Source organism: Apis florea, unplaced genomic scaffold (genome assembly GCF_048593485.1).
Source record: "Apis florea isolate Af1SG1 unplaced genomic scaffold, ASM4859348v1 contig_2492_pilon, whole genome shotgun sequence".
NCBI classification, from domain to species: domain Eukaryota; kingdom Metazoa; phylum Arthropoda; class Insecta; order Hymenoptera; family Apidae; genus Apis; species Apis florea.
Window position 1 is genome coordinate 3961214 of NW_028256593.1, and position 26543 is coordinate 3987756.

At 35.7% G+C, this 26543-nt stretch overlaps 5 protein-coding genes across 6 annotated transcripts in view; 1 reads left to right on the forward strand and 4 right to left on the reverse strand.

Annotated features, from left to right (window-relative positions):
- Nucleotides 1-1441: 1441 nt before the first annotated feature.
- LOC100865427 (uncharacterized) lies at nucleotides 1442-3212 on the reverse strand. The gene is made up of 3 exons (XM_031916307.2): nucleotides 3050-3212; nucleotides 2674-2927; nucleotides 1442-2564 (listed from the first exon to the last, which is right to left on the reverse strand). Exons 1-3 carry the CDS (start codon nucleotides 3062-3064, stop codon nucleotides 2351-2353), a joined length of 483 nt encoding a protein of 160 aa, XP_031772167.2. The 5' UTR covers nucleotides 3065-3212; the 3' UTR covers nucleotides 1442-2350.
- Nucleotides 3213-5286: 2074 nt separating this feature from the next.
- Nucleotides 5287-12941, reverse strand: Cpr92F (cuticular protein 92F). The gene is made up of 2 exons (XM_086906248.1): nucleotides 12827-12941; nucleotides 5287-5986 (listed from the first exon to the last, which is right to left on the reverse strand). Exons 1-2 carry the CDS (start codon nucleotides 12872-12874, stop codon nucleotides 5585-5587), a joined length of 450 nt encoding a protein of 149 aa, XP_086762374.1. The 5' UTR covers nucleotides 12875-12941; the 3' UTR covers nucleotides 5287-5584.
- On the forward strand, nucleotides 8110-13793 carry LOC100870825 (cuticle protein 18.7). Its single transcript, XM_003693292.4, has 4 exons — nucleotides 8110-8271; nucleotides 11503-11922; nucleotides 12752-13048; nucleotides 13320-13793. Exons 2-4 carry the CDS (start codon nucleotides 11911-11913, stop codon nucleotides 13509-13511), a joined length of 501 nt encoding a protein of 166 aa, XP_003693340.1. The 5' UTR covers nucleotides 8110-8271; nucleotides 11503-11910; the 3' UTR covers nucleotides 13512-13793.
- Nucleotides 13559-16429, reverse strand: LOC100865310 (MYG1 exonuclease). Of its 2 annotated transcripts, XM_031916304.2 has the most exons (7): nucleotides 16156-16429; nucleotides 15625-15793; nucleotides 15410-15505; nucleotides 15101-15334; nucleotides 14828-15029; nucleotides 14365-14537; nucleotides 13559-14292 (listed from the first exon to the last, which is right to left on the reverse strand). In XM_031916304.2, the coding sequence occupies exons 2-7, from the start codon at nucleotides 15735-15737 to the stop codon at nucleotides 14121-14123; spliced, it is 990 nt and encodes a 329-aa protein (XP_031772164.2). In that variant the 5' UTR covers nucleotides 15738-15793; nucleotides 16156-16429; the 3' UTR covers nucleotides 13559-14120. The 2 variants fall into 2 exon arrangements, with proteins under 2 accessions (XP_031772164.2, XP_086762370.1); XM_086906244.1 differs by lacking the exon at nucleotides 16156-16429 and having other exon boundaries at nucleotides 15625-16085.
- Nucleotides 16430-17005: 576 nt separating this feature from the next.
- The window catches only part of LOC100865193 (uncharacterized), a 56441-nt gene continuing 46903 nt past the window's right edge, over nucleotides 17006-26543 (reverse strand). The window contains exons 3-7 of the mRNA XM_031916280.2: nucleotides 25377-25438; nucleotides 25145-25268; nucleotides 24209-24365; nucleotides 23004-23649; nucleotides 17006-22913 (exon numbers count right to left, since the gene is read on the reverse strand). Of these exons, the coding sequence (XP_031772140.2) occupies nucleotides 19056-22913; nucleotides 23004-23649; nucleotides 24209-24365; nucleotides 25145-25268; nucleotides 25377-25438 (4847 nt within the window). The 3' untranslated portion in view covers nucleotides 17006-19055. The remainder of the gene's footprint in view (nucleotides 22914-23003; nucleotides 23650-24208; nucleotides 24366-25144; nucleotides 25269-25376; nucleotides 25439-26543) is intronic.

Below are 26543 nucleotides of genomic sequence, written 5' to 3' on the forward strand. Positions count from 1 at the left end.
AAATTCGAAATTTTGAAGCGGAATGTTGAAAAATCAACCCACGACGACCACGTTATTGCGAATAAAATTATTTCGAGAGAAATGGTATTAATAGGAATTGTTGAAATTTTCTTTTAAATACAAATATTTCATTGTGAGATTAATATGAATAATCAGAATATTTGTGAGATTTTTTTATATATATATATATTTAAATGATTTGTGAAATTTATTACTTTTTAACAAAGAAATTGTTTCAACGGGATTTATATTCATGGAGATCGAGGTGCACCTGTAGTCGTATAAAGTGTTAATAGGAGATTAAAGTAAAATTATGCTGATCGTTGATGAGATTTATGAAATTTGTTCGCGTTTGAGAAAGTATGGTAAAGAACTGGATTGTTTTATTCAATGTTTATGGAGTCCTTGATTCGCGAGAGGTTGGGTTTGCTTGAGTTTGAAAAGTCTGTAGTTGGAATTATCATTTATTTTTTAACAAGTGGATTGAGAAGGTTTGAACTAGTTGGATTTGGTTGTAGATCGAATGGAATTTTGTTAGTGACAATAGAATGGCAATATAGAAGATTTGATTCTTTCTTAAAATATTTTAAAATTTCGTGATTTGCTTGAGTTTGCTTAGGTTTGAATAATCTTACAAAGATCGAATTTTCTTCTGAACTTCTTAAAATTGAATCAGCCTGGATTTTCTTAAAGTTGAAGATTTTTGAGTACCTCATTTTATTTTCTCTAATTAATTTTTCCTTTAAATTGACTCAAATTAAACAATAATATATCATCGATGACATACTCCTGTATGTAAAATTTCTTCTTTATATCTCGTTTAAATGGCCATTTGTACAATTGAAGAACGATTGAACAATTTCAATCGGCAAACGATAGATTCGAAATTATAAATTTCCGTTTAAATATCGATAAATCAATCCTGCTTTCTACATCCCATAACTTCACCTTCGAATAAACGATTCGACATCGTTTTCACGCCCATGTACATATGTTTGATCTTACTGTGTAACCAGACTCGTAGCTGTTCAAACTCTGACCTAACCTTTCACACTGCCGTGTTTTCCAAAGTGAGCACGAATCGATTTAATTCGTGTCACGGGTCGTGTTAATCGACCACACGTGCCCTGATCGCGGATTCGATTAGATGAAAGCCTCTAAACCTCTCAGAGTTTCCGTATGGCGAATTATAGCGCGATAAATTGCCATCGCAATCATTTTCCTCTCCCTTTTAAAAATTTCTTCTCTTTATAATCCGTGTATATTTTTTGCTGCTGAAAAAAAAAGTTTTTAAAAAGAGAAATAAAGAAAGAAAGGATTTTTCGATCGGGCAAAAATTGAAGATAATAGAAAAAAAGAGAAATCAGAATGCTAAAAAGTAGGAGTAAAAAGTATATTAAACGTTGTTTTTCAACAACGAATTAGAAGTCTTTCGAGCAAATTATTTCAGCAAAACGTTGCATTTTATTCGCCTCATGTTTCCGTTATGTACACGCACGATAATTTACAAAAATGTACATGTAAATTTTTCTAATTATAATAAAAAGCGAGAAACGTGATAACATTGAATATCTGTGTATGAATAATTCATAGGTTAATTTCCACGCATACTTGACTAACGCAAAAAGCGACGAAGAGAGATCACCTTGAAGAGGTATGTGACAAGACGATATTATATTATACGGTGTACAATAATAACTGTAATAACGGTGCATATACAACCGTTAACTCATTTCCATTCGACGATTCAAACGACATTTCTATTTCACTTTCGATTCATACGATACGCCATCGTTGCAAATTTCTATAAGAAAAAGTACTCTTCTTTCCGCAATTCGATTCAACGCTCGTACGACGTTTCAATTTCTTTTAGATTGGGAAATTTTCAATTGTCAAATCTTTTTCTCGCTTAAAAACTCAATTACGGAAAGAGAGAAAGCTTGATTTTATCCGACACAATTTTTCTATAATTCATCATCGATGGCATCGTATATTTACAAGGTAACAACGGAAAATATCGAGGAAGATTAGAGGTTAAAACTATAGAAAAAAAAAAAAAAAAAAAAAGAAGAAAACCAACCTCGAATTCAACGCCGAGAAGAATCCGGGAAAACCGAAGACAAACGACCAAGAGGTAGACGAAGAGGAATCACAGAGAAGGTAGAACCAGAGGGGAAGGGAGCTCAGAGAAGGGCACGTTGCATATACAAGAATAGCGAAAGGGATAGCACTTGATTCTTGAGATAAAGATTCTTGGAGGTAGTTGAAAACTCGATGGGTCCAAGGGAATTTTCTATCACTCGTATCATCGATCGATGGAGAGGAATGAGAGTTGGTCAGCTTCCATTGTCTAATTCCACTGATTCCAATCGTGTCCAGAGTTCCAGGAGGGATTGTTCCATGAGGAGCCCCCGTGCGGATTCCATGACCCAGGAGGTGCTGGAGCCGGCGGGGCGCTCGACTGGGCCGCGGCGTTGTACAAAGAGAAATGCGCTGCCTTGGCCTGTTGCACTTCCGGCGTGTCCACCACGCGGCCGTCCGGGCCGAGGGGGGCCGGTGGCCCGCTGTAAATTTTCAATAGTAATAATTCATCGTTTCATCCATTCGAGGCGTTAATTCGAGTTTCTATAGATTCGATAAAGAGAGATAATTGAAAAATTTCTATTGTAAGACCTGTAATGCGGGGCATAGTTTCCGGGCCCGTAGGGGCCAGGGGGGCCGGGATAAGGGCCGCCGGGGCCTTTGGGCGCTCTGGCATTCGCGTCGGCCAAGGCGGCCAAGTGGGCCGCCTTCAATTGGGCGACTTCCGGCGTGTCCACCACTCTTCCATCGGGCCCCAACGGGGCCGGGGCCGCGTGGCCGCCATACGCTCCAGGATACCACTGTGGCGCGGAGCGGGCCACGTTCAAAACGATGGAGGCGAGAATCTGAAAGCAAAGTTGTTGAATGTTTTGAAAGTTGATGTATAGAGGGATTGGTACTTTTTTAAAGAAAACTTTGTAAGTAGCAGAGTAAGATCGGAAGGAAAGGAGAGACGGGTGATACTCACGATATATCGAATCATGGTGTCGAAGCTCGGCGCGGGTCGATCCAGCGACTATCGGCGGAGCTTGGGATTCGCATTGTGACTTGCACCATCGTGGTTCGTCGAATTTATAGGGGTACGGGGCGTCGTCGCGTGCCCCACCCCATCCGCGACCAACGGGGTACACAACCACACCCAGGAAAATGCTCTGCTTTAAAGGCTGCCATGCCCTGCCCGGTAACATTTACCGAGCCATTAACAATGACACACCGTGTGTCCCTGTGTAACCTCGTCGGGAATAAAATACCGTGCGCGTGGACACGCACGTCATCGCGGATCCGATCACGTCGTCCTCGATGTGCTAAAGGTTGAATAATTATTTTTCGAAAATTCGAAAATCCATAACAAGACGATAAGAAGAAGTGAACGTTCGATTGGAAATATATGCTTTTTCTAGTTTTTGGTTATCGAATGAAAGAGGATCGAGGAAAAGATCGTTGAATTTTTATTTTATCGATTATTAGGATAAACGAGGGAGATTTCGATGCTCGCATTTTATGGGCCAAGTAAGCTCATGGAGATTTTAATGCCTACGTAATAACAAGACGATTTTCTCTAGATCTAGATATATAATTATTCCAGGTATTATTTTCAATATTGTTTTTTCAAAATATATATGGAAAAATTGGCGAGAACAGTTTTATCTAAAAGAAATACATATTATTATATAATTTCTACTAAAACATTATCGAGAAACATTCCACACGCTGAGAAACTCGCTGCCAGCAACACCTTTGTCTCTCTCTCTCTCTCTCTCTCTCGTTATCAAAGCGTTGGCGACAAGCTCGCAGTTCCGTTCAGGTCAGCACGCGAACAATGCGCGAGATGTGGTCTTTGAACCATGCACAACTGTCGCAATTGCTGTACCCTACACTCTTATTGGAGGAAAGAAAGAAAGAAAGAAAGGGAGGGAGGGAGGAAAAAAGTAAGAGAACCGAATGCACGGATTGTGCGACGCCGCGTGACAACACGGAATGGCGACCATCGAAGGAATTCGTTTCGTCCACTTGCTGTAGGCACCGATGATAAATCGCTGATGGAGGACAGTGAGAGAGTGAAATGACTTGTGAAACACGCTGTCGCCGCGTGTTATGCAGATGAAGAGGATATAACAGAAGGAGATATTGTTTTTCTTTTTTGTCTCATTGTTCATTCGAGATTGGAGTATCGTTAAAAAATGTTAGACGCGGATGATAATTTGGGAGATTGAGTAATCGAAAAATACAGAATTTTATTTATTTAAAGATATTCGAAAAGTATTGAGATGTCGATGATGAAAATTTAAGGGATTGGTGCGTCATCGGTAAAAGAAGGATTTTATCGCGAATACCGGGAAACGATAGATAATAATATAATTATGGATTATCGTCATATTGCAATTTTGCACCACTTGCGTCATTCTTCTTGAACCTGCAATACGATCATATATCATACACCTACAGTAGTCTATTGAATGAACGAACATAAGTAAGATTATATTGTAATTTTTTCGTTACATGCATTTTTTTCTTCCTTTTTTCATCATGTTGAAATTTCTGGCAAAACGTTCTTTAATAATATCATAAATAATTTCAGCTCCTGTGAATGAATATTTCATGCATTTTTTTTTTTTGCGATCGATACGCCATTTTGTATATTTTTATACATTTATAAATTTCTTATGATTGGCATATAATAATATAATTTCGAAGATAATTCAGTTTCATTTTCTTCTGTACGAAGAATGGCCAATTTTATTTAATGATTTATTCATCGCGTTTGCAATTCACTCTCATTCGTGATTTATAAATTTGACGGAAGCACGATAATAACCATAAAATTAATGCACGTAAGTACTTGTCTTCTGGGCACCGAGACAAAACAGATTTGACAGATTTATGAAAACTCGAGACCTCCGGATTCCATTTACGGATCCGTTCGAGGTTCTCTATGTATCGGATTAAAGATCCAAACTGGTCGTGTTCAGCTCGTAATAACTCGCTTTGCAACGTTCATAATAAATTGTTAAATCCCTTAGGGCCTTGGATCGATATCGATAGACATAGACACGCAAAGTTTTCTTCTTCTACAACTTTTCTATATCTATCTATCTATCTATCGATATTTATAATCTTGAAATTTTTCGCGAACCACGAATCGTCACATTTTATTCTACAACAGAGTACAAGAGGAAGAAGAATCAACAAAAAATATTCGATAAATACTTGCAATATTTTTAATCAATATATATATATATATAAAACATAACAAATTATACATCATCCGTTACACAATCCATAATCTATACTTCTCTCTCTCTCTTTCACGAAATTATTCACAATATTCCTCATCAACGAGATAATCTCCAAAAACGCAGGTCGAATTTTAGAAACGAAAATATCCCCAATCGATCCACGATTCCATAAAGCAAAGAAATGATTTCAAAAAAAAAAAAAAATCCTGGTCTCCCTCCCCCTCGAAATCCCCACATGTCAATCCTGTCGTCAACTCGGGTGATTTTCACCAGTGTGGCTTCTGGTAAGGGGCGATATGGGCGATCTTCGAGATCTGTTCCGCGTGGGCCGCCAAATGCGCAGCCTTCGCGTGTGCAACTTCCGGCGTGTCGACCACTCTCCCGTCGTGGGCCAACGGCGCCGGGGGCCCGTAGTACAAGCCGTGGCCAGCCACGTAAGCGGTGCTCTCATCATGCACGTATTTCCCCTCGTAATCGTCGTAACCGGTTGGAGAAGCCTTCGCGGCTTCCGCCGCGTGGGTGGCCAGGTGGACCGCTTTCGCGTGAGCAACTTCCGGTGTGTCGATCACCCTTCCATCGTGGGCCAACGGCGCCGGCGGGCCGTGGTACGCTGGCGCCCCGTAGGGGGAGTAGCCGGAAACTGCGAGGACGAGGCACGAGAACGTGAGCTGAAAAGCACGATTTTTTATTATTAACTTAGCGGCAAATTAGTTTGGTTTAATTCTCATCTCGGACGGATCGCTTCGATTTTCTCTTCGAAATCTCGAATCGACTAAACGATCGTTGACCGAATTGGTCGAACGATTAATTGGAAATAAGCAACGACCAGCTCGAAAACTAGGGGTGTATGAAAGAAATCTGGTTACTCACGAGGAGCACTACTCTGTCAGTGTTGGCCATGATGCTTTTCTGCTGGCCGTAGCGGGCCGTGGTACACCTTATATAGTCGTGGAACAATACGGGCGCCCACTTTGGCGAGTAAAGAGTGTGTACGTGAAATATTAGCAGTCGCACACGCTTGATTTTCACATAATAAGGGGTGGGGAGGGAGGCGTTTCTGTTTGGCAACACGGGGCAAAGAGAGTAGTCGATCGGAGTCGATCAGAGGGAGGGGGAGACGAGATGCTAATAGACGAAACGGGTGGAATGTTGCGCCAATCTACGATCGACGGCGAGAAGAAGCCAGGTTTCACTCCTGAGAGGGTGAAAGGGATGCCGGGGGAGGAATGTGTTTCTTCGAGTGAAGTTTTTTTCTTTATTCTAGTTTTTAAGATGTCGAGCATTATTGGAAATTATGTTATAATTCGTAACGTAATTATTACCGCTTACGATCGCCTAACCTCAAATGTGCCTAACCTCAAACTTTCGTGAAATCCGTGTTTCCCAATTCCAGGCGATTTTTTTCTTTTTTTTTTTTTTTTTTTATGGCCAATAAAAGAGATCCTCGAAGGTGGCGTTCGATGCAAATTCAACGAGATTCCATCACGTATCGCTACGCCTGAATTCTTATAATAAGACTCGTGAGCAATTACACTTTTGCGAAACAATGACAGCCAGCGCTCGAACAATCACTTCTAACGAGCGTCCACGGCCTAATTGGGACAAGTTCATTACGATGGAATCATTTCCAGCGATTATTCCAGGGATTTGCTACCGATGAAAATGGCGAAAGCTCAAGGAGGCGTAGCTGATGAATGCGCAATTCAATTTTGACGCACGTAAACAGCCCTGGATTTTCCCTCGCAGATGCATACATTATACACGCTTGTGCAACAACAATGTCGTTGCTAAATTGTAAAAAATGGAATTGTCGCGAAACAAAAGTGGCGACCACTCGGTGGAAATATCGGTTGTTGGGCAATTGATACCGAGATTCTGTGAAAACCAGACGAATTTCACGCACGAACGGCGGAACAACTTGAGGAACCATGACGAAAAGATTTCAGAGATGATTGAGCAATCGAGATTTACGCGTTTTAACAAACGCAATTGTGATTAAAGCAATGTTGTTAATGGTTTAACAACGCCGATGTCAATGAGATATTGGTTACAAGAAATGATAAAATGAAAAAAAAAAAAAAATGAAAAAACAAAAGAGAAATGCTTCGAAAAAATTTTTAACACTTTTTTATTACATCCTCCTCCAAGGAACCCTTGAGGTCCAGATTTAAATCTAGCTTTAACAAGATTAGTCTATCATCTATCGTCTATCAGATTAACGTGGATTATCTCAATGGCTCTATCTGAACCTATCAATCACAGTATTATTACGCCTCCATAGGATATGTAGCAAGAATCGATAAAGCAAGATTGAAATCTTTCATCGTAATAATTGAATATTTCTTAAAAAATTATTTCACGTATAAATAATATATATATATAGTTAAGAATGATTATAATTATAATTACAGATAATATTAAAGTACATTAACGATAATTAATAAAAGAATCTGGAATAATTTTTCAAAATTTATTTCCTATGAATCAGCAGAGAAGAAGTAAAAAATTCTTAAACGTCCCTTCACTTTTTTCTTTATCTACAAAACCTTATTTATCGAATATCAGGTATTTCTCTTCGTTTAATATCTTCATCAAGTCTCTTCATTCATCGTTTTCCATTAATCATATACGACATGGATTAATTCTTATTCGATGTATCGATGCTTTTTGCCTAGTACGAATGTCGCTCGACACGAAATCCTGTCCGTCTTTTATGACATCCGCTACTGGGTGCACAGCAGCGTTAATAATCGAGTGAATGTCGATGCTCGATACGTGCAACGAGCATTCCCTGTCGATAACCGTCCCTGGCCTCGTCCAGGCAAATGTGTACCGGGTTGGTGACACGCCTAATCGTCCTATAATGTTCCAGAATAATCCTCAGATCAGGAAGGGGGAAGCCAACGAATGGTTTGATTAAAATCATCATTTGACGTTATTACGTATCGATTAGGTATTTATTTTACGTATGAATATTTTTAAAGAATTTTATTAAAACTCAGCTCATTGATAATGTAAATATCTATACAACGTAATAATCTTTTCACTTAAGTCGTATTAATCTCTTTTTTTTTTTTTAACTTTATTAATTATTGACCGTTATCGCGGAGTTTCCGACCTCTTTAAAAGCATTTCACGATTCTCCTTTTCAATTGGCATATTTAACGGGTGTTTAATTAAGTTTAAGACTTTTAATTAAAATTTAACAAGTTCGTATTTTATCCTTTATCGCGTATCTAAAAATTTAAACCAAAGACTCGATATAGCTAATTGCGCATACGCACACAGCAGCAGTTAAATTTTCTCCAAAAATGTTCTTTCACGAAATTCGTCATTACTCATTTATACGACACCGAACTCGCTCCAAGGTTCGCATTGTTACCTTTTACTCTAACCTCCTCTTACACGAGTACGGGCGCCACCGCCCACGCAACCTAGTGTACCAATTAACGGCACGATCGGTTCTTTAACTGGCCGGTGTCGATAACCGCCGATTAAAAACAACGCCGCGTGACGAGATCCCCTGGAATCCCGTGGAAAGGGCTTCTGCTCGACGTATCGACCGATCTTGAGCATTGCTGCGATGCCCACGTGACACGATTCCTCGCAATTATCTCGCCATTTTTTTCTTTTTTTTTTTTTTTTTTCTTTTACTGTACGTTGCTTCTGTCGTGGAGAATAGTGGCGAAGGTTGGAATATTTCTTAGATTTTAATCTCTCGTTGGAATATATATAATTTCATTTCTTTCGTTTTGCACGATTTGAACAGGTGTATTTTTGTAATTTCTGAGAAATTAAATGGATAATGAAGATACGAAGTTTATAATCTTGGAATTCTAGTTTATGCAGTAGGTGAACAGTGAACGTTTTGTGGAGGAATAATTGGTGTGTTAATTTTTAGAAATGAGACGGGGATTAATTATTTAGAATCATCCCACTGATTTCGATGATTTCCATTTTTTCCTCTTAACAATTATTTTCACGGATCAAAAAATATTCAACCAAGTTATAGATACAACATTTTTCTACGAGGTATTTGTATACAAAGTGAACACGAGAAAGAAAAGAAGCATGAAATTAAACAGTCTTGTAAAAAGTGACAATTTGGGAAGAAAAATGGGATTAAAAAAAAGGAAGAAAAAAGGATCTGTATGCGTCGTGATCGAGAGCATACGTGCGTGACGAAAGAAAAACTCCTCGATTGTGCAAAGTGGGACTGTTTGGCGATGAATTTCACGCGAATCGCGCAAATCACTTTTTTAACACAACGGATGTTGTGCTCTTTGTGTGATTTCATCTGTCTCGTGTCACTCTGTCTATACTTTTTATCTTTTTTTTTTATTTTTAATATAAGGCGAAGTCTTTTAAACAAAAAAAATTCGTTGCGCCAATTTTAAGCAACTTTCACGCAAGAATATGCGTTTGCTCGAATTTTAAATTTATTCAAAAATTGAATTCAAATTTTCTCAAATTTCATAAAACTCTTCTTATTAATTTTTACACAATTCTCGCTAAATACGCTTCTCTCTCATTGCATATGCAAATGCAAATTGCACAATGTCTCCGAGAGGAAAATAGCCTACGAGTCCCCCGACAGTCGTGTACGGAATCAAAATCTTCCTTTTGTTCGCGATCCCTCCTCCTCCTCCTCCTTCCCTCCCTCCCCCCTCCCCGCATTCCAGTCCTTTTTTTCTTCACTTTGGTAAACCACGTCAAGAGAGGTTTCGTTTCAATCACATAGGATTGTTTATTCCAAGGGCGACCTTCGTTTTGATGGACATATCAATTTTTCCCTCTCCTCCTCTTCCACTTTTATCCCTTCTTTCTCCGTTTAATTACGTTACGACCCCCCGTTCTTTTCCAGAATCGCCGCACTTTCCAGCTCGAGGCCGTGTACTCTCGACACACGGAATAATTACAATATCAATTACATTATCGATATCTCACCATCTTCGTTAATTCATAAATTTTCATATATTCCATAATTCTCGAATCTGATATCTCTACTATGTTTCGATCAATGTTGTAATTAAGCATTAAGAATTCTTAAAGAATTTAAGAACATGATTAAAGTAGGGATAATTAATTTGTATATCGGGTGTAAGTTGAAACACATTTTGAACGTGTCGATATAAATTATGTTCGTTGTGTACATATAATATTATATTTTCGCCGAGAATATATTTCGTTCCTACGTTTCGAAGCAAATTTATGGTACATAATTGAAATTGTCAATCATCGATAATTAATTTCTATCGTTTGAATTTTTGTTTGAGGAGGGATACGAATTTGTGGAGAAAATTTTTTGGGTATGGATTAAAATAGTATCATCGTGATACTGATTTTCAGAATTATATTTGATAATTGACTCATTGGCTTAAAACTCGAAATTATAGCTCGGTTTGATTGAGAAAATTACAATTTATCGATGAGATTTTATTTAACGAAAATATATAGATTATTTACAACGCTTGAAAATTAAATTTAAAATATCGAATTTAATTTTGAAATATAAATTTATGAAAAGACTGGTATTGATTTAAGTGAAATATCAGATTATTTCAATTTAGAACGCTTGAAAATTGCAGATTTAATCTTGATGCTCTTTTTAAGACCGTATCACCTTGATAAATTCCTTAAATCATTTTTATACACCAATAAATATATCATATTCGATCCTTCTACCATTTATTTTACACATTCTCAACCACTTCGTGTATCGTGTATATTTTATTCGTTTAATGATTTATTAAAGATATTTATCTAAAAAGCAAAAAGAATTATACCGCGCGTATTCAATTTTTCGTTCATTAAAAATGGCGAAACTAAAAAAAAATATATGATAACGTGTGTTTCCGTTCTATAAATAGATACCATGCACCATAAATATACATTGCAGATGCTGATTCATTTATCAGAATATCGATCCACTTTATTTAGATCCTCAATAAACGCTTATGTGTAAAAATTATAAAATTAATGAAGAATGACAAAATTTTTTTTCCAAAAATTCCATTTCCCAGAAAATTCATAAGAATACACGAAAAACAAAAAAAAAAAAAATTTTTTTTAATTCTATAACTTCTATAAATTAAATTATTAACTTCTAATCAAAGTGGAAGTTTAAACATAATTTATCAGTGATTGAAATCACGTTTAAGCTAAAAGTAACACTTATTTTCAGATTTCTATAACAAATGTAATAAAAATAAACGAAACATCCTTATTTGCGTGCCAATATATACACGTCCACTCTCTATGTTTTCAAACAATCACCGGCAAGAAAAGAGAATGGACACCGAAGTATTGTCCAATTTCAAGGAGGAAGTCACATGTTGCACCTGACCTCGAGATATCCCTTGAAAGACGAGCACACGAAGAGACGAACAGGCGAGTAATGTCAATGTCACCACCTTAGGTGTACCGCTTGCTTCCCAGGGTGTGGTCCCCTCCTACGGGTCGACGACTCCCTACCAGATTCACCTATATAAAAGGGGTACCGTGCCTCGACAGGGCAGCACATCACCGTTGGTACTTTAGGGCGAGTACTGGTTAGAAAATTTCCAGCAGCGCTTTTTCCACGCGATTAACCATGAGAACGATAGTGAGTATGAGCATTTAAGGATATTTTTCTCGATTATCACGATGGTACGTCTAAGAAAATTCAATGCAAGATTTTGAAGGGATGGAGATGTTAATAAAAGAAAAAAATGAAAATGCAATCAATTACTAATTAAAAATTCATTGATGAAGTTATTATACATATGATATATATATTTGAGTTTGATTATTAAAAATCTGTTTTGAAATTTAAATGGATTAATCAAATGGAAACAGTTGAATGTTATTTTTTAATTTTGAATGTTGATTTAAAAAAAGAACAAAATTGAGAGTATATTAAGCATTTCTAGAAGATTCTATTCATTAGTCATATATTAAGCGCAATCGTTATTTATTAATGATAAATTAACCGACTTTTCCATACCACTAGTTTTCTCGTCATTGACACACTAACATCCCACATTCTTGCAGAAGCCTCTTTATATATAAATAATCATATCTCCTTATTCACTGAAGCAACTATAAGAAGATCGTTTTCACGCCTTGTTACACTCATCCACCTACTTTGTTACACCTACTCTGTGCAAATTCTTATGTTAAAAATTTCAAATATTTATTTCAGATATGACAATCCATTGTACATTTCAATGTACAAATATTTTTCACTTTCTATCATACCGTACTTTCACCAATCCATTTCCTTCTATCTCTCTATTATCTAACTTAATTATGATAATTTATGCCTTGCATCTTTATTCATATTTCTTTGCTGCATCTCATTCACGTATACTCTCTCAAGTTAATATAATATATATATATATATATAACTATATAAAATTTCTTCAAATATAATCTCTATTTTCAATTTACAGATCATCCTTGCCACGATTTGCAGTGCGGCCATCGCAGAACCAGGATACGTGCGTTCGGTAATTCCCTACAGTTACCTGGAAGTTTTGGACACACCGGAAGTAGCACAGGCGAAAGCAGCCCATCTCGCGACTCAAGCGTACGAGGCAGCAAGGAACACGCTCGGATACGCTCACGTGCCAACTTTAATCCATGTTTATACACCTGTATCTGGCGCGCCCCTCGGCGCTGATGGAAATGTTATCGATACGCCAGAGGTCGCGGAGGCGAAGGCTGCTCATCTGACCGCTCACGCACTGGTAATTGCGAGCAACTGAGAGATCTAGAAATGTAATAATTGGGTGATTTGTAATTTAGATTAATATTTAAATCATGAGACAAGAAAAAAAAAATTCAACAATCCATGCTATTATTTTAAAGTGGGGATATGGATAGTTAGACGATAAAATCGTTCAAGATTGGTAAATGAAAATTTTTGTCTTACTTCAGAGTGAAAAAGTATTATATAAATATATATAGGGGATATGATATGATTTAGTTTTAATTTTCTACAATTTTTTTATGTTGAAGGAGACTGCAAAGAATCTAGGCCTCCATCCATATGGCGCCTTGGCTTTCGCTTCGCTACCTTATGCTTATAGATTTGGATATGGTGCCCCCATTGGCCCTGATGGTAGAGTGATAGACACTCCGGAAGTTGCAGCAGCGAAAGCAGCTCATTTGGCCGCGCACGAAGCTGCAAAACTTGCTAGTGATCCTTGATTATTTGAACAGAAATATTTGAAAGGAATAATAACGTAATCGTAAAATAATCTTTTATTTCTTTATTCAATTATTGATTTATCGAAATGCAAACGAATAATGAACAGTGATCGATGATTCTCGTTCTATATATCTTTGTCAATATAAAATGACCTTAGGATTTTAAACGATTGAATATTATACCTCGAAAAAAGAAAACGAAGTAGCAAAAATAATATATGGATTTTTATATGGATTTGATACGATGAAACTTAATAATAAATAATTTCTTTTTTACACAAACTATTATTTTCATATATTATATCTCTATTTCTAAAATAATTTTAATTTCTTTCAACCCATTAAATTTTTTGTGAATTATATTGACATTTTTTTTGATCATATGATGAAATTTTTAAGATAATATCTGACATTAGTTCTATATAGTTTACTAAAGTTATATAGCATAATACAAGAGTAAACAAATGAATAATTCTAAAAGACTATTAGGTAGGAAATAAAAAATAGAATGAAATATGAAATATTGAACGTGATTAAAATTTATAAATTATTTAAAATTTTCTTAATCGAAATCCATTGAAACAATTGAAATTCTAACGAAATTTATTATTATGTAAGTCTTTCTTGTTCAAGAGCTTTACGCGCCATCATTAATATTCCTTCTCTTGTTCGATTTCCGCCAATAAATCGAACAGAATGTACAAAAGTAGCACCTTCGATTCCACAGACTTTTACAAGCGTATCATTTTGTAAACCTGCCCAAGATTCTGGTAAAAATAACCTATAAAACCAAATTTACTTTGAGAATAATTAATTTTAACAATTTTAAAAGTTGAATCACTTATATAAATACCTGCACTTAAAACTATTAGGTTCCACAGGTACGCATCTAATTCTATAAGTATCATCTTTAAAAATCACATATTTCAATAAAGGTTTTATATTTTGTTCTTTTTCTATTTCAAAAAGATGCTGAAACCATGGTACACACTGTGATAATTCTATAATTTCTCCATTAGGATCAACCTATAAATATTTATTGCAACTTTTGCTTTAAAATATTTTTATGAAGTTTTAAACAAAAGACATTGGAAAATTAAAATTTTATTTTAACATAAAGAGAAAAAAAATTAATATTAACACAATATTAACACACAAATAAATCGTTTCACGATATATTTTTATATAACTAAATTGTAACTAATAGTTATATATTATAATGCTTGATTAGAATAATGCTCTATTCAATCAATATGTCATTCTATTCAAATTCATGCAAATGTCATCTCAAAGATAAAATATAATGTTTTATTCACCTCAAAGCGTTTTGCAATAGCTTCCTCTACAATAGATCTAGCTGGTAACCAAACATTTGCTGTATAATTTACATGTTGTACAAAATCTTGGCCAGTTAATTCTACCGCTTTTAAAAATTGAGTATTGGGATTAAGATCTTTGTCATTCCATGGTGGATTTAAGAACTTAATACGAGAAGATAAATCTGTTACAATCTGATATCTAAAATGTATAACATATAAAATATTAAATATAAATATTTTAAGTATAAAATAAAGGTATTAGTTACTTACTTAGGACTTTCATTACATATGGAAATTCCATTATCTATACTATCAATTTCTTGAATGAATGTATTATAAATATATTTAAAAATTAATTCTATGTCACTATCATTTGCTTCTGGAACTAATTCCTTGATGATTTCATGACCAAAATGACAATATATTAAACCAGCACTGCTTAGTTTTGTTTTCCAATCGTAACCTGATTTCTTAATAATCGTGCTTACCGATTCATTAAAATCTCTAATTTATAAATGAAAAATGAATTATTTCATATTGATTTTTCTTTTTTAATAAAAGCTAAAAATCAAGCTATACCTCATATGATGATCATAACGATGCTTGCAAGGATTATACTCCCCACCAACATCGACCACAATGTCACAAGTATTTAAAATATTCATGTTTCGTGATCTAAAAATATATTTGATATGTTTATTAACTCTAATGACTTTTAAAATTACAATATGATATTTTTTTATAAAAACATTTACAATTCTTACTCCAAAATCACTTCATAAAAAATGTCTTACCTTATTATAATTGCATCTTTATATCTTGGTAATGTTTTCAACATAAAACAAGCGAGTGCTTCATCACAATGAAAACAACCATCATGCGTTCCGATTTTTACATGTTCTGTCATTGTTCTAAATTGTTTCACAAATTTCTGTGACCACGTTGGCGTATAGGTTAAGTTAGCTGATAGAGCAGATAGTTTCGTGAAATATGGTAGAATTGTACCAGAGATACTTTTAATCATATTCTCATTGTAATGCAAATAAAGTTTACAAAATACGATAAATTAATATAACATACTAATACACATATGATATATGATATATGAATAACTAATCTTGAATCATTTGATTAATTCAAAGCATCATATATGTTTTAATTAACCAATAAAACGCTCTAACTATACATGTTACTTAAACATTTATTATAACGAAAACATTTAATATTATTATTCATAATAGAGATGCATATATCATTTTAAAAATTCAATTTTATGTATTAATTTTTTATATGAAAAAAAATAGATACACATAAGAAGTACATACCAAATATTAAAATACGATTGAAAAAATCTTAAATTCGGAAATCAGCGCCATCTTCAAAGTGGCGTAAATTAAATATATCAAAAAGAGACAAAAAATAATAGAAAAGAATAGAGATGGAATAGAAATTGATCTTTAATGCCATCTCTTGAATATAAAGGTATCTTTTCAAAAACAAAATAAGATAGAATAAAAATTAATTATTAGCGCTATTTTTTGGAAACTTTTCAAATTTTTAGCGTTAATATTCAATTCTTAATTTGTTTCTATCCTTTTCCTACTGTTTTCTCTTTTTATCTCTATTAGTTTCATTTACGGCATTAAAGATGACGCTGATTCCCAAATTTTTATTCTATTCCTTTCCTTTTCTCACTATTTAATTTTTGTGTCTACATTAATGCAAGACTAGAAATACGATACGGAATCAATTCAATATCTTTCATTTTCTTCTTTTTCCAAATGTTTTAATCTTTAATTTGAAAAAAAATAAACGTTACATTTTTGATTTTATTATTAAGATGATAATTAGGTCGCAAAACAAAATACTCTAAAAATTGACGCGATAATATTAACATTGCAATTTTATTTTGATCGAATTGGTAAAGTTGAAACACTAAAATAAATTGATATTAAAATTGAATTAAATTTATATTACTATATTACATATTACATATTATTATAATATTAATAATTTATTTATTTTTTAAAGTAAATTATTTATTTTTAGAGTGAAAGTATGACTTTGTATGTATTATTAAGTTAATATTATTATTACTTTAATGATTGCGAAAAAATATTTATTGAAAAATTGTGTTCATTAAAAGTGGAAAATGTAAAATTGTAAATAAATATATTTTTCTTGATGGTACGATGTTCGAATAAAAATATTTTATTATTTTAGGCTACAATAATAATTACGATACCGTGGCCTATTATTTAAAAGATGATTATATTTACAATTATTAAAAATATCTATACGTAAAATTATACATCGATCAAATTAAATTACGATCTATCTCTTTTTGATAATATTGAAATATTTAGGAACAAAAGTTAAATTAATCTTGTGCTATCATACGTTCAATACGTTAAAGTAAATTATTCTTCAGTAAAAATTTTGTTGTCACGTTCATTTTAAAAATTACAAATAATTCTTTGTTATAAATATGAAGAAGAATCTATATTAACAATTATAATGCTCTAAATCGATAAAATAAATAAAAAAAAAAAATTTAAAAAGAGAGAAAAATTATCGTGCAGCTAGACAATCATAAAGACAAAAAAATTGCACGCAGTTTACAATTATTATTAACGCAGTATAAGGTTTCTTACATCGATAACATGTAACTCTACAGAGAGACACAGATATTTACAGAAACCATCGAATGTACACGCTGAAACTTTTCTCTATATATTCTACACACTTATCAATTTTAACTATCTAAAAATCGCAAAAAATTGGAGCGGAATAAGTTCATATGTAAATATATTATATATATTACAAATATTAATAATATAATAATATATAATATTATTAATATTATAATATTATATATATAAAATATATGATGTTGTATTGTTGTATGATAATCTATTTATACATTTAACAATATCGATAGGAATTTCAATCCGAAATTATTCTTTTTCCGCTAAAGAGAAATGAACATTTAGGGATGTTATTAGGATATGAATATAGATAAATTCACAAAGACACTTAGATTGCTTAGAGAAATTACTCCACATCAATATAGGGATTTAAGTATTTCTCCAAAATGCTTCTTGCATTTCCTTCTTTTTGTCTTTTTTTTTTTAATTGTTACTATACATTCTCATTAATCTACTCATGCAGTTGCATCTAATCAACTAATACAAATATATGAGTTTGTTGAGCAATGTGTAACAGATTTATTGCTGTATCGCTAGATAGAACACATTAATTTGTCGTGGAAATAATCGATGCAACGTAGGAACCGACAAAATTTCCTGTTTATCCTAAAAAAAAAATCGACAGGACTTGCGAGACTTCGATTGCAAGATTATCATCTCTCTGACAGAGATGCACAGCTTGTTCTCGTGATTAATGACAATGCAAACCACGATTATCTACCTCACGTTAATATTTGAACGCTGCTGTATTACGTACGAGTTTTGTAATATATTTTGAAAATTTTATTTAGTATTTCTTAAAATAAAAAATAGTTTTTGAAATGATACATACATTGTCTTGTGGAAAATAGATAATTGAACTAAAGAAATAAATTAATTTCAAGAAAGTAAATAAAAGAAAAAAGAAATATAACTATAACATTGCACGATTCAAATATCGACTTTAATTCCTCGATCGAACAATTCTATTTTATCGACAGAATTATAATCTGTCGATAATTTTCGAATCGGTTGAACACTTAAGTTATTTCAGAACAATAACTTTCCACTACTTTTTTTTTTGTTCCCCGTATCGTTTTTACGTGTTCTTTCTAAAAACCGGAAAACACATTCTGTAATCTCATTCATTGCTTAAAAAGTATTCGAAGCGTTGAAAAGAATGTAAAAAAAAAAAAAAGAAAAGAAAAGAAAAGAAAAGAAATAGGATCAGTCGTCCATTTTTCTCATCTCCGCGTAAGCTGCGTGTTCGAACAATCTATTCGAGCGTATTAATTTTAATAAGTGTGAATCCATTATCATCATGTACAGAGATTATGGCAAATGCTTAAAGAAAGAGGTGATATCCTCTTCCACAGGAGAAAGGCAGAGAAAAAGGAAGAGAAAGAGATCTTACATATTAAAAATATACATAAATATACACTAGGGGAGGTCGTGGATTCACTAATTACCAAAATCAACGTAGTCAGCGACACGAAGGGAGAGCATGCAAATTTTCTTGAAAATCCTGATTCTTCTCATTACCACTGTCTTTTCAGGCATTTTTTGTTCTTAACATTATGGCGACAACTTTGGCTTTCTTCGTCGAAAACGGTGTCCTCTTCACACACGAATCGAAAATCGAGCACCTGCCTCGACGTAAATCCAGGAGAACAATAATGAAACAATCTACAGTCCCTATTGTCACCATAAAAACGATACATCTCCTTCTCCAGGCAATTGAAACCATCTCGCCTTTTCAGCGATGCCGATTTTCGACTCAAAGGCTTAATCGTTGTCGATTCCATTTCTTGTTCAGTCGTCGACTCTGAAGAAGTCATTATCTGAGGAGTTGAAGAGGTGACAGAAATTTCTGTCATATTTTGATCTATGAGTTTGGTCGATGATGCAATCGATGTTTCATCTTGTATAGTTGGATTTATGGTTGGAGATGATCCCTCGGGATAATCAGACTCGACGGAAGTAAAAGTCGTGGATAAAGATGTTGTACTCAGGATTTCCACGTCTACCAAAGTAAAACTCTTAGAACTATTTGACTTGTCAGACTCGGTGCTAGTAGATTCGATTTCCTTCAAGTTTTTCTCAGTAGTTGAAGCAAGAGTAGTGGATAGTCTGGTGATGGGATAAGGTGTGAAATTCTCTTCCTCTTCCTTTTTGATATTTGTTGGGGATTTTTGTTCGCTTGGACTAGAGTCCTGATCCTCATCCTTATCCTTTGCTGAAACGTTGTCTCTCTGTTCCGTCTCGTTAACAAGCTTTAATTTATCCTCAAGTACATTTTCTTCGTTTCGATCGTCAGTTATATTAGTGATTATTGTTGGCTGTGCAGTCGATATTTCTGTAGTTTCCATTAAACTTTCCTCCATAGCCGTCGTGATAGCCATCGTGGTTGTTGGTTTACGAGTTAGCAAGGTGAGTTTTCTGATCACTGGTTTCGGTGCCAACTCGTTGTAAGATTTAGGTGGCTTTGCCGGTTTGGGATTGAGGAGACTTATTCTAGGCTTGATTATCACGGGATTTGGAGTCGTCGTTGGAGGTATATAGTTGTAATTTTTTCTAGCAGAGATTGGTTTGAATAATTTTGGAGGTGTGGGTCGAACAGTTGTTGTTGTAGTAGTGGTTGTTGTTGTTGTTGTGGTTGTTGATGTTGTTGTCTGTAATAAGTCTGTTTTCTCCATGTTAAAATCTTCTGGATTCTCAGTTCCTTCAGTCTCACTTTTTTCAGGCTCGATCGTAGTTTCCAATACGTCCTCTTCAATTTTCTCATTTGCATCCTCCATTTTGCTATCAGCCAACATTTCTTTATTACTCTTCTCGTCGCTTAGACTATTAGAGTTTGAGGATTCGCGTTCTTTATAATTATCAGGCTCGTAATTATCATCAACGTAATCGTGCGCGGTATTATCTACAATTTCCGAGGATTTCTTAGATTCCGATACGTCTTCTTTTCTATCCTTGGGTAATTCATCGGTGAATTTAAGAACTCCTTCCGTACTTTCCTCTTGATCGCTCAAAATATGTTCCTCGAGGATTTCTTCCTTGGAATTTGGTGTTTCTTCAGAAATAGTATGCTCCAAGGAAGAGATAGTGGTGTCTTCGGAATTTTCAGAATCTTTATAGTCGTCATCTTCATCTATTTCGTAAGTACTTTCATAAAATGCCTCGGTAGAGTCATGGTGCTCTATCGAATCTTCTTGAGAATTGATTTCTTCCTTCTTGGTCGTAGAATATTCTCTTTCTTCCTCTTTTTCTTCACTTTCAATCTTCCTACTTTTATCCTGTTTATGAGAGAAATCTTCTTCCGAAGAATCTTCGAGCTTCATGCTTTTCTCCTTACGAGAATTTTTGGTTACTTCGTAGCTATCTTCTTCAAAATCTTCGTCATTGAGAACGGTGGTCGATTCGTCTTTCACACTTTCAATCAAAGATTGTTCTTTATCTTCAATCGAAGAATTCTTCTTAAGTGTTTCAGGTTGTTCCATTTCTTCGTCAAATTCTGTTTCTTCGGTTTTCTTTTTTTCTTCTTGTCCTTGTCCTTCGTTCAAGTTCACGCTTTCTTCATCTTTCAAAATCTTCTTGGACTCTTTTTCATACGCTTCCAAAGTTTTAAATTGCTTTTCTGAAGTCTCGTACTCGTTAACCTCGCCTTTTCGATTCTCTTTCTCTGAATCTTGATCCTTACCGGTCTGCAGATTCTTTAAATAACCATCATGGTTGTTCACAGCTCTGGTATCGACTTCCTTTGAAGTCTGAGATTCTGGTTCCTCAAATATATTCTTGTCAATCTGCTCACCTTCAGAATTCACTCTCATCGTATTTGTTTCCATATTTTGATCAGGAAGATTATCAACATCAGTTGATTTGACAGATTCGTTATTTTCAGTTTTGTTTTCCTTCTTCCTCGAAGAAGATATTTTTCCTCTAGATCTGATCCTCGAACTTTTTCTTCCCGCAATTGGCTTCAGCTCTTTTTCTCTTCTTTTTTCGTCTTCTACGTTTTCTTCGCGATCACTTTCCTTCTGTTTAGACTGCATCTTATCTTCAACAATGTCACGTTCCTCTTTCGAATTTTTGGAATCTTGCCTATGCATAGATTCTCTTTCCATTGTTGTATCAATAGTTGCCTCTTCAGTCGTGGAAAATTTTGGAATCTCCATGGAAACGTGTTCTCTTTCTGTCGTGTTCGAAAAAGTATGCGCATCCTTGGATTTCAAATATTCTTTTGGATCAACAATAACGACATCGATGATTCGTTCCGGCTTTTCGATATCTTTCTCGATATCTTTCTCATTTTCATCGTTAATCTCCTCCTTGGAAATTTCTTGCTCCTCTTCTTCATCCATTTGCTCACTATCCTTCAAATCTGATTCAACTTTTTCCCCCTCATCAATGTATTCTTCAGCATCAGACTCCTTAGCATCCGATCGCAAAGGAACATCAAATTCCTCTGACTGTTCATCTGATTTACTCCCTTCATCCTGCTCCCCATCCTCTTCCTCATCCTCGTATTCCCTGGCCTTGAAATTCTTGGAAGCCTTCGTTTCTAGATCCTCCAGCGAATTCTTCCTCTTATTATCGGTATTTCTATCAGAGCCAATTCCCTCGAAGACATTACGAACAGTCTCCTCCGTGAACTCATCCCCGAACAATATATCTCTGAACCTCATCAGACTCTCTTTGATCGATCGAAAATCCTTGCTGTCACTTTCATTCTCAACGTTCGTGCTCGAACTTGCCGCTTCCCTATCCCGTTCCTTCTTAGAATCTTCATCATAGCCGAAAGAAACCATAGAATTCTTCGATCTCTTCACCCTCCAACCTCTCTTCCCTCGTTCGTTAACCACTGTACGAATATGTCTGCTGTTCCGAATTTTAGGAACGTCCCTGTAGAAAGGATCGAACGACTCGTCACCCTCCTTGTAATCGTCATAGCTGGCGGGGATGGTTGGAAGCGGGAGAGTGACCAACTGAGTGGTGTTCAGAGGCCTGCCAGATTCGTCACTGACGCTCGCTTTGGCTGTTACGATCACTCTGGATTGAGAAGGTAGCAGGGACGACGGGCTTTGGACTATTCTTTGAAGATCGGGTGGTGGCAGGTTGATCGTGATCTGATGGGGCTTCAATTGAGGGATCGGTATAGGAGGCAGCACGTGTATGTGCTGGGTGACTTGCTCGTTGGTGGGTTGGGACGTTTGAGGCGGTTTTGACGAAGTTCTTGGCGTTGGATAGAAGGACCTGATCGTCGTTTCGTCGGTTGCCGGTGTTGGAAGGAAGTTTCCCGAGATTCTTTGCTGTTGGGAGCTCTGGCCGCTGGTCTTCGTTTGCCCTGCTCGTGGTGGTTCCGATGTTGGCACAGGCGAGATCGTCAATTTCGAGATCTGAAAAGAAGGAATTATTTAGAACGAAGAATGAAAAAACAGGATAATCGATAGAGTTAAAATGAAAATTCGCTTTGCTCGATCGATCACCTTTCCTTTATTAGTCGATTGGATAGCCTCCAAAGGTCTGATATTCTGCTCCCCGTGTTCACGATACTGGGAAGTCTCTCTAGGATTATTGCTATGGATAAATTGTTCCGTGGTACTAGCGATTCCATGGTTATGGAAAATAGGATTTATCACGCCATTCCCATTGCTGTTCAACAACGTCTGAATGGTCGACGAGGTTGCGTGGAACAGCGGTGTGACCGTGGACGGTTCGTTATTGTGGATGATCTGAGGGCTCGAGGTGGAGCTGTACCTAATCTGATGAACCTGGGGTGGTTGAACAGTGGTGGAGCTGACACCTTGGTTGCTGAACAATTGATACGAAGTTGCTTGCTGATTATTGTTCCTCTCCCCGTTGTGAAAGATGTACTGGTGATGATATCCACCATTTTTATCGTCGTAAAGGGACTTGGACTGGCTGGTGTGGACTTGAGGGAAGGGAGGCTGAGGTTGATAGTGTTGGGGATAGCCCGTGGGATGAGAAAAGGAGGTTGGCGTGGTGGACGGTTTGCTTGGTTTCGAGGTTGTCGTGCTGGTTGTTGTTGTGGTGGGTCGTGCCGACGTGGTACGTTGACGATCCTCTCCGGAATCCGATTGATCGACGTCGTCCTCGCTGTTTTCGTGCAAACTACAAACAGTTTGGAATATTATTTATTGTCACGTCAGATAAAGAAGAAAAGAAAAGCCAATAAATTTGAATTTTCCCCAAATGTAAATAATCATTAATATCTTCTTTAACTATCTCGAGAGAGGCATTCGAAATGCATACGAAACGGTAAAAGGCAAATACGGAATGATTGATCAAAAATCACAAGCGACGAGCGATTGCCACGCCTCTTTTGCCACGAGCCAGCCGCGTAAGTAAAATCGACAGGTATTCGAGTTAATGCACCTTTGGTCCTTACGAAATCGAACGTAGAGGTGAACGTCCAGACGGTCGTTAGCAGGCATTTCGCGCGCGACAAGTGAACCGAGTCGCGACAATAACTATTTTCACTTCGAATTCCTGTTCACGAAAATGGAAACGTTGCAGATTCGATAGTAAGTTTTATTTTTGGAAAGGAAGCTTTCGGGTGATAAATAAAATTGTGAAAGATAATATATTCAGCGATTCATTCCTTCCTTTTCGAAATTCGAATCGAATCGAAGGGATCGAGATAAAAGATCCCTGAGATAGCTGAACTCACCTGAGAGTGACCGCGTTGTTTCCATAGAGTTCCAAATTCAAGTTGTAGAATCGCTCGCTCTTGCTGCAATCGACCTCGTCAACCCTCTCGCAAACCCTGGTTTCCTGATCGAACACGGTCCCATTCAGACAGAGGAACTTTATGTCCATAATCTCGTCTGAAACCAAGTCTCATGGTGAAGGACAGGGTGATTATTCGGGGATGCTCTTTTTGGGTCACGATTACTCGAGACGTTTCAACGCCCTTTTTTTTTGAAACGCTTATTTTAATCAATTATTATACAATTACACAAGGTCTATTTTAATGATACAATGAGTCCAGACTAATATTCGATAACAATAGGAATTTCTTAAAAAATATAATAATAGAAGGATGATGTAATGATTCGTTAAAAATACGATTGGGGGGGGGAGAAGGGGGAAGGGGAACGGATATCGCGTTTTAACAAGTGGAGATGCATTATCAAAGGTTAGACGATCGTGACGATCCACGAAGCCAGACGTTCTCGACTTAGGTCAGTAAACGTTCCTCGACGACCGTGACATTCTCCTCGGAATGATCTCTCTCGATCGATTACAAAACTTGGATCAACGCTTGCCAGCCTCCCAGGGCGGGACTCTCGATCCTTCGATCGAGATCTATTTGTCTAATCACCACGCCTGTTCCATTCCATCTGTTAACTTAATTATCGATTCTAATTGCCGTGGCGCAAAGTTAAATCGATCGATCGCCTAAGGATCTTTTAAGAATGATTAATCGTTTCGATCTTATTTTCAGGGTTGATTAAAAAAAATTCTTTTTCTTCTTCTATTTCGAAGCAAACGAACAAATGAAACGAATTAAGATTTCTTCAATTGGGATTTGGTTCGATTAAACTTTTTTTCTAAGATATTCTTTTTCTTTTCATTCTTTTTTTTTTTTTTTTTGCTGAATTACCTTTTTGACCGATGGTGCAAACGTGGAACATTTGACATCCGACTTCAACATCGGCGTAATATCCACCGATCACTTTCCCCTGGCACGAGAAATTCGTCTCTGGCAAATTGTCGAAGTCCAAATACTTGGGAAGAAATAGATATGAATTAACGAATTAATTCAAATGAAATATATAAAAAAAAAACAACAACAAATCGTCTTCCACTTTACTTAAAAATATAAAAGTACTCACGCCAGGTTCCCCCGCGCTGCATAACAAGGAGCCATGCTGGAGGTTGAGAATCGACAATAAAACTGCAACCAAATAAATCATTTAAAATTAATTACATTCTGATCAATCAATGATAAAATGGATAGAAATTTGTAGTGAAAAAGAAAAAAAAAAAAAAAGGAAATAAAACAGAAAATGGTAGAAGTGTCGCGGGGAAAGGAAAAGTGTATTTTCAATTCACGCCAGGGAAAAACGAAAGAAAGGACTGCGTGTTCAACGCGAGGATAATTTGCTGGATTAATTTATAGTTTGCGTAATACTCTTATTCGGAGACCCTGTTACACCAGTTGCAGTTATAATTACAAGCAACTATCGACACGCACCTAGGTCGTTGCTCTGGAACATTCCATGCCTGTTTCATAAATTTTATCTATTTTTAACTTTAAATGCTCGTGCCAACCAATTTTATAAACGATAACTTTGTTACGTTGGCAAATAACTCGTTTCGAATCGAGTATTAAAAAAAAAAATTGTATAACGAATAATTGTTGTGCAAAGTTACATTTTGTTACATAAAATTATGATAAACTTGGTGTGAAGAAGAACAATTTCATAAAAACTGTAATTTCAACGACTTGAAGAATAACTGTAAATTGTTTCCAATTTCTTCGAAATCGAAAATTTTCAGAATAAGAACAATTTCAAATTTGGTTAAAAAAATTCCCTAAAATTTGTGGACGGACATTTCAATTTCTAAAATGAGGCCTGGATCGACACGAGGGAAGAAAGGGCGTAGTAAAGTGAAGTAGGGCCGATTTCAGAATCATCTGTCACCGGATCCGTGCAGGGCATTGATTTCAATCGCGAGAAAAAAAAAGGTTGGTTGAATAAAATAGAATGCAACAGAGCGGGGAGAATCGATCGGCGATCGAATGGCCAGTTATAGGCCGAGGTCATCCGGTGTGGCCATCCAATCAGAAACGTCTCGTCGATCTCTCGCGAATCTAATATTCGTGATCGAGGTCTTTTGCATAGCTGCAATCGATTTTGCATGATCAATTCGCTTTGGTCAATTCGATCGAGCGAAAACGGGACCCTCTTTAGAGTTAATAAGAAAGGATACGAGTAATTCTTAAATTAATAATACGAGGCGATTAACGAGATGATTCGATTAGCCTTTACATTGTG

Excerpts from the sequence above, each read along its gene's own strand:
- LOC100865427 (XM_031916307.2), bottom strand. Across the intron at positions 2,565-2,673 it reads AACTATGCCCCGCATTACAG|CGGGCCACCGGCCCCCCTCG; the intron begins GTCTTACAATAG and ends GAAAATTTACAG.
- LOC100870825 (XM_003693292.4), top strand. Across the intron at positions 13,049-13,319 it reads ATCTGACCGCTCACGCACTG|GAGACTGCAAAGAATCTAGG; the intron begins GTAATTGCGAGC and ends TTTATGTTGAAG.
- Cpr92F (XM_086906248.1), bottom strand. The coding sequence starts at position 12,874 with ATGGGCTGCTTTCGCCTGTGCTACTTCCGGTGTGTCCAAAACTTCCAG. Across the intron at positions 5,987-12,826 it reads GGTGTGTCCAAAACTTCCAG|CTCACGTTCTCGTGCCTCGT; the intron begins GTAACTGTAGGG and ends CGTGCTTTTCAG.
- LOC100865310 (XM_086906244.1), bottom strand. The coding sequence starts at position 15,854 with ATGATTAAAAGTATCTCTGGTACAATTCTACCATATTTCACGAAACTA. Across the intron at positions 15,335-15,409 it reads CGTTATGATCATCATATGAG|AGATTTTAATGAATCGGTAA; the intron begins GTATAGCTTGAT and ends TTTATAAATTAG. Across the intron at positions 14,538-14,827 it reads CTATTGCAAAACGCTTTGAG|GTTGATCCTAATGGAGAAAT; the intron begins GTGAATAAAACA and ends AAATATTTATAG.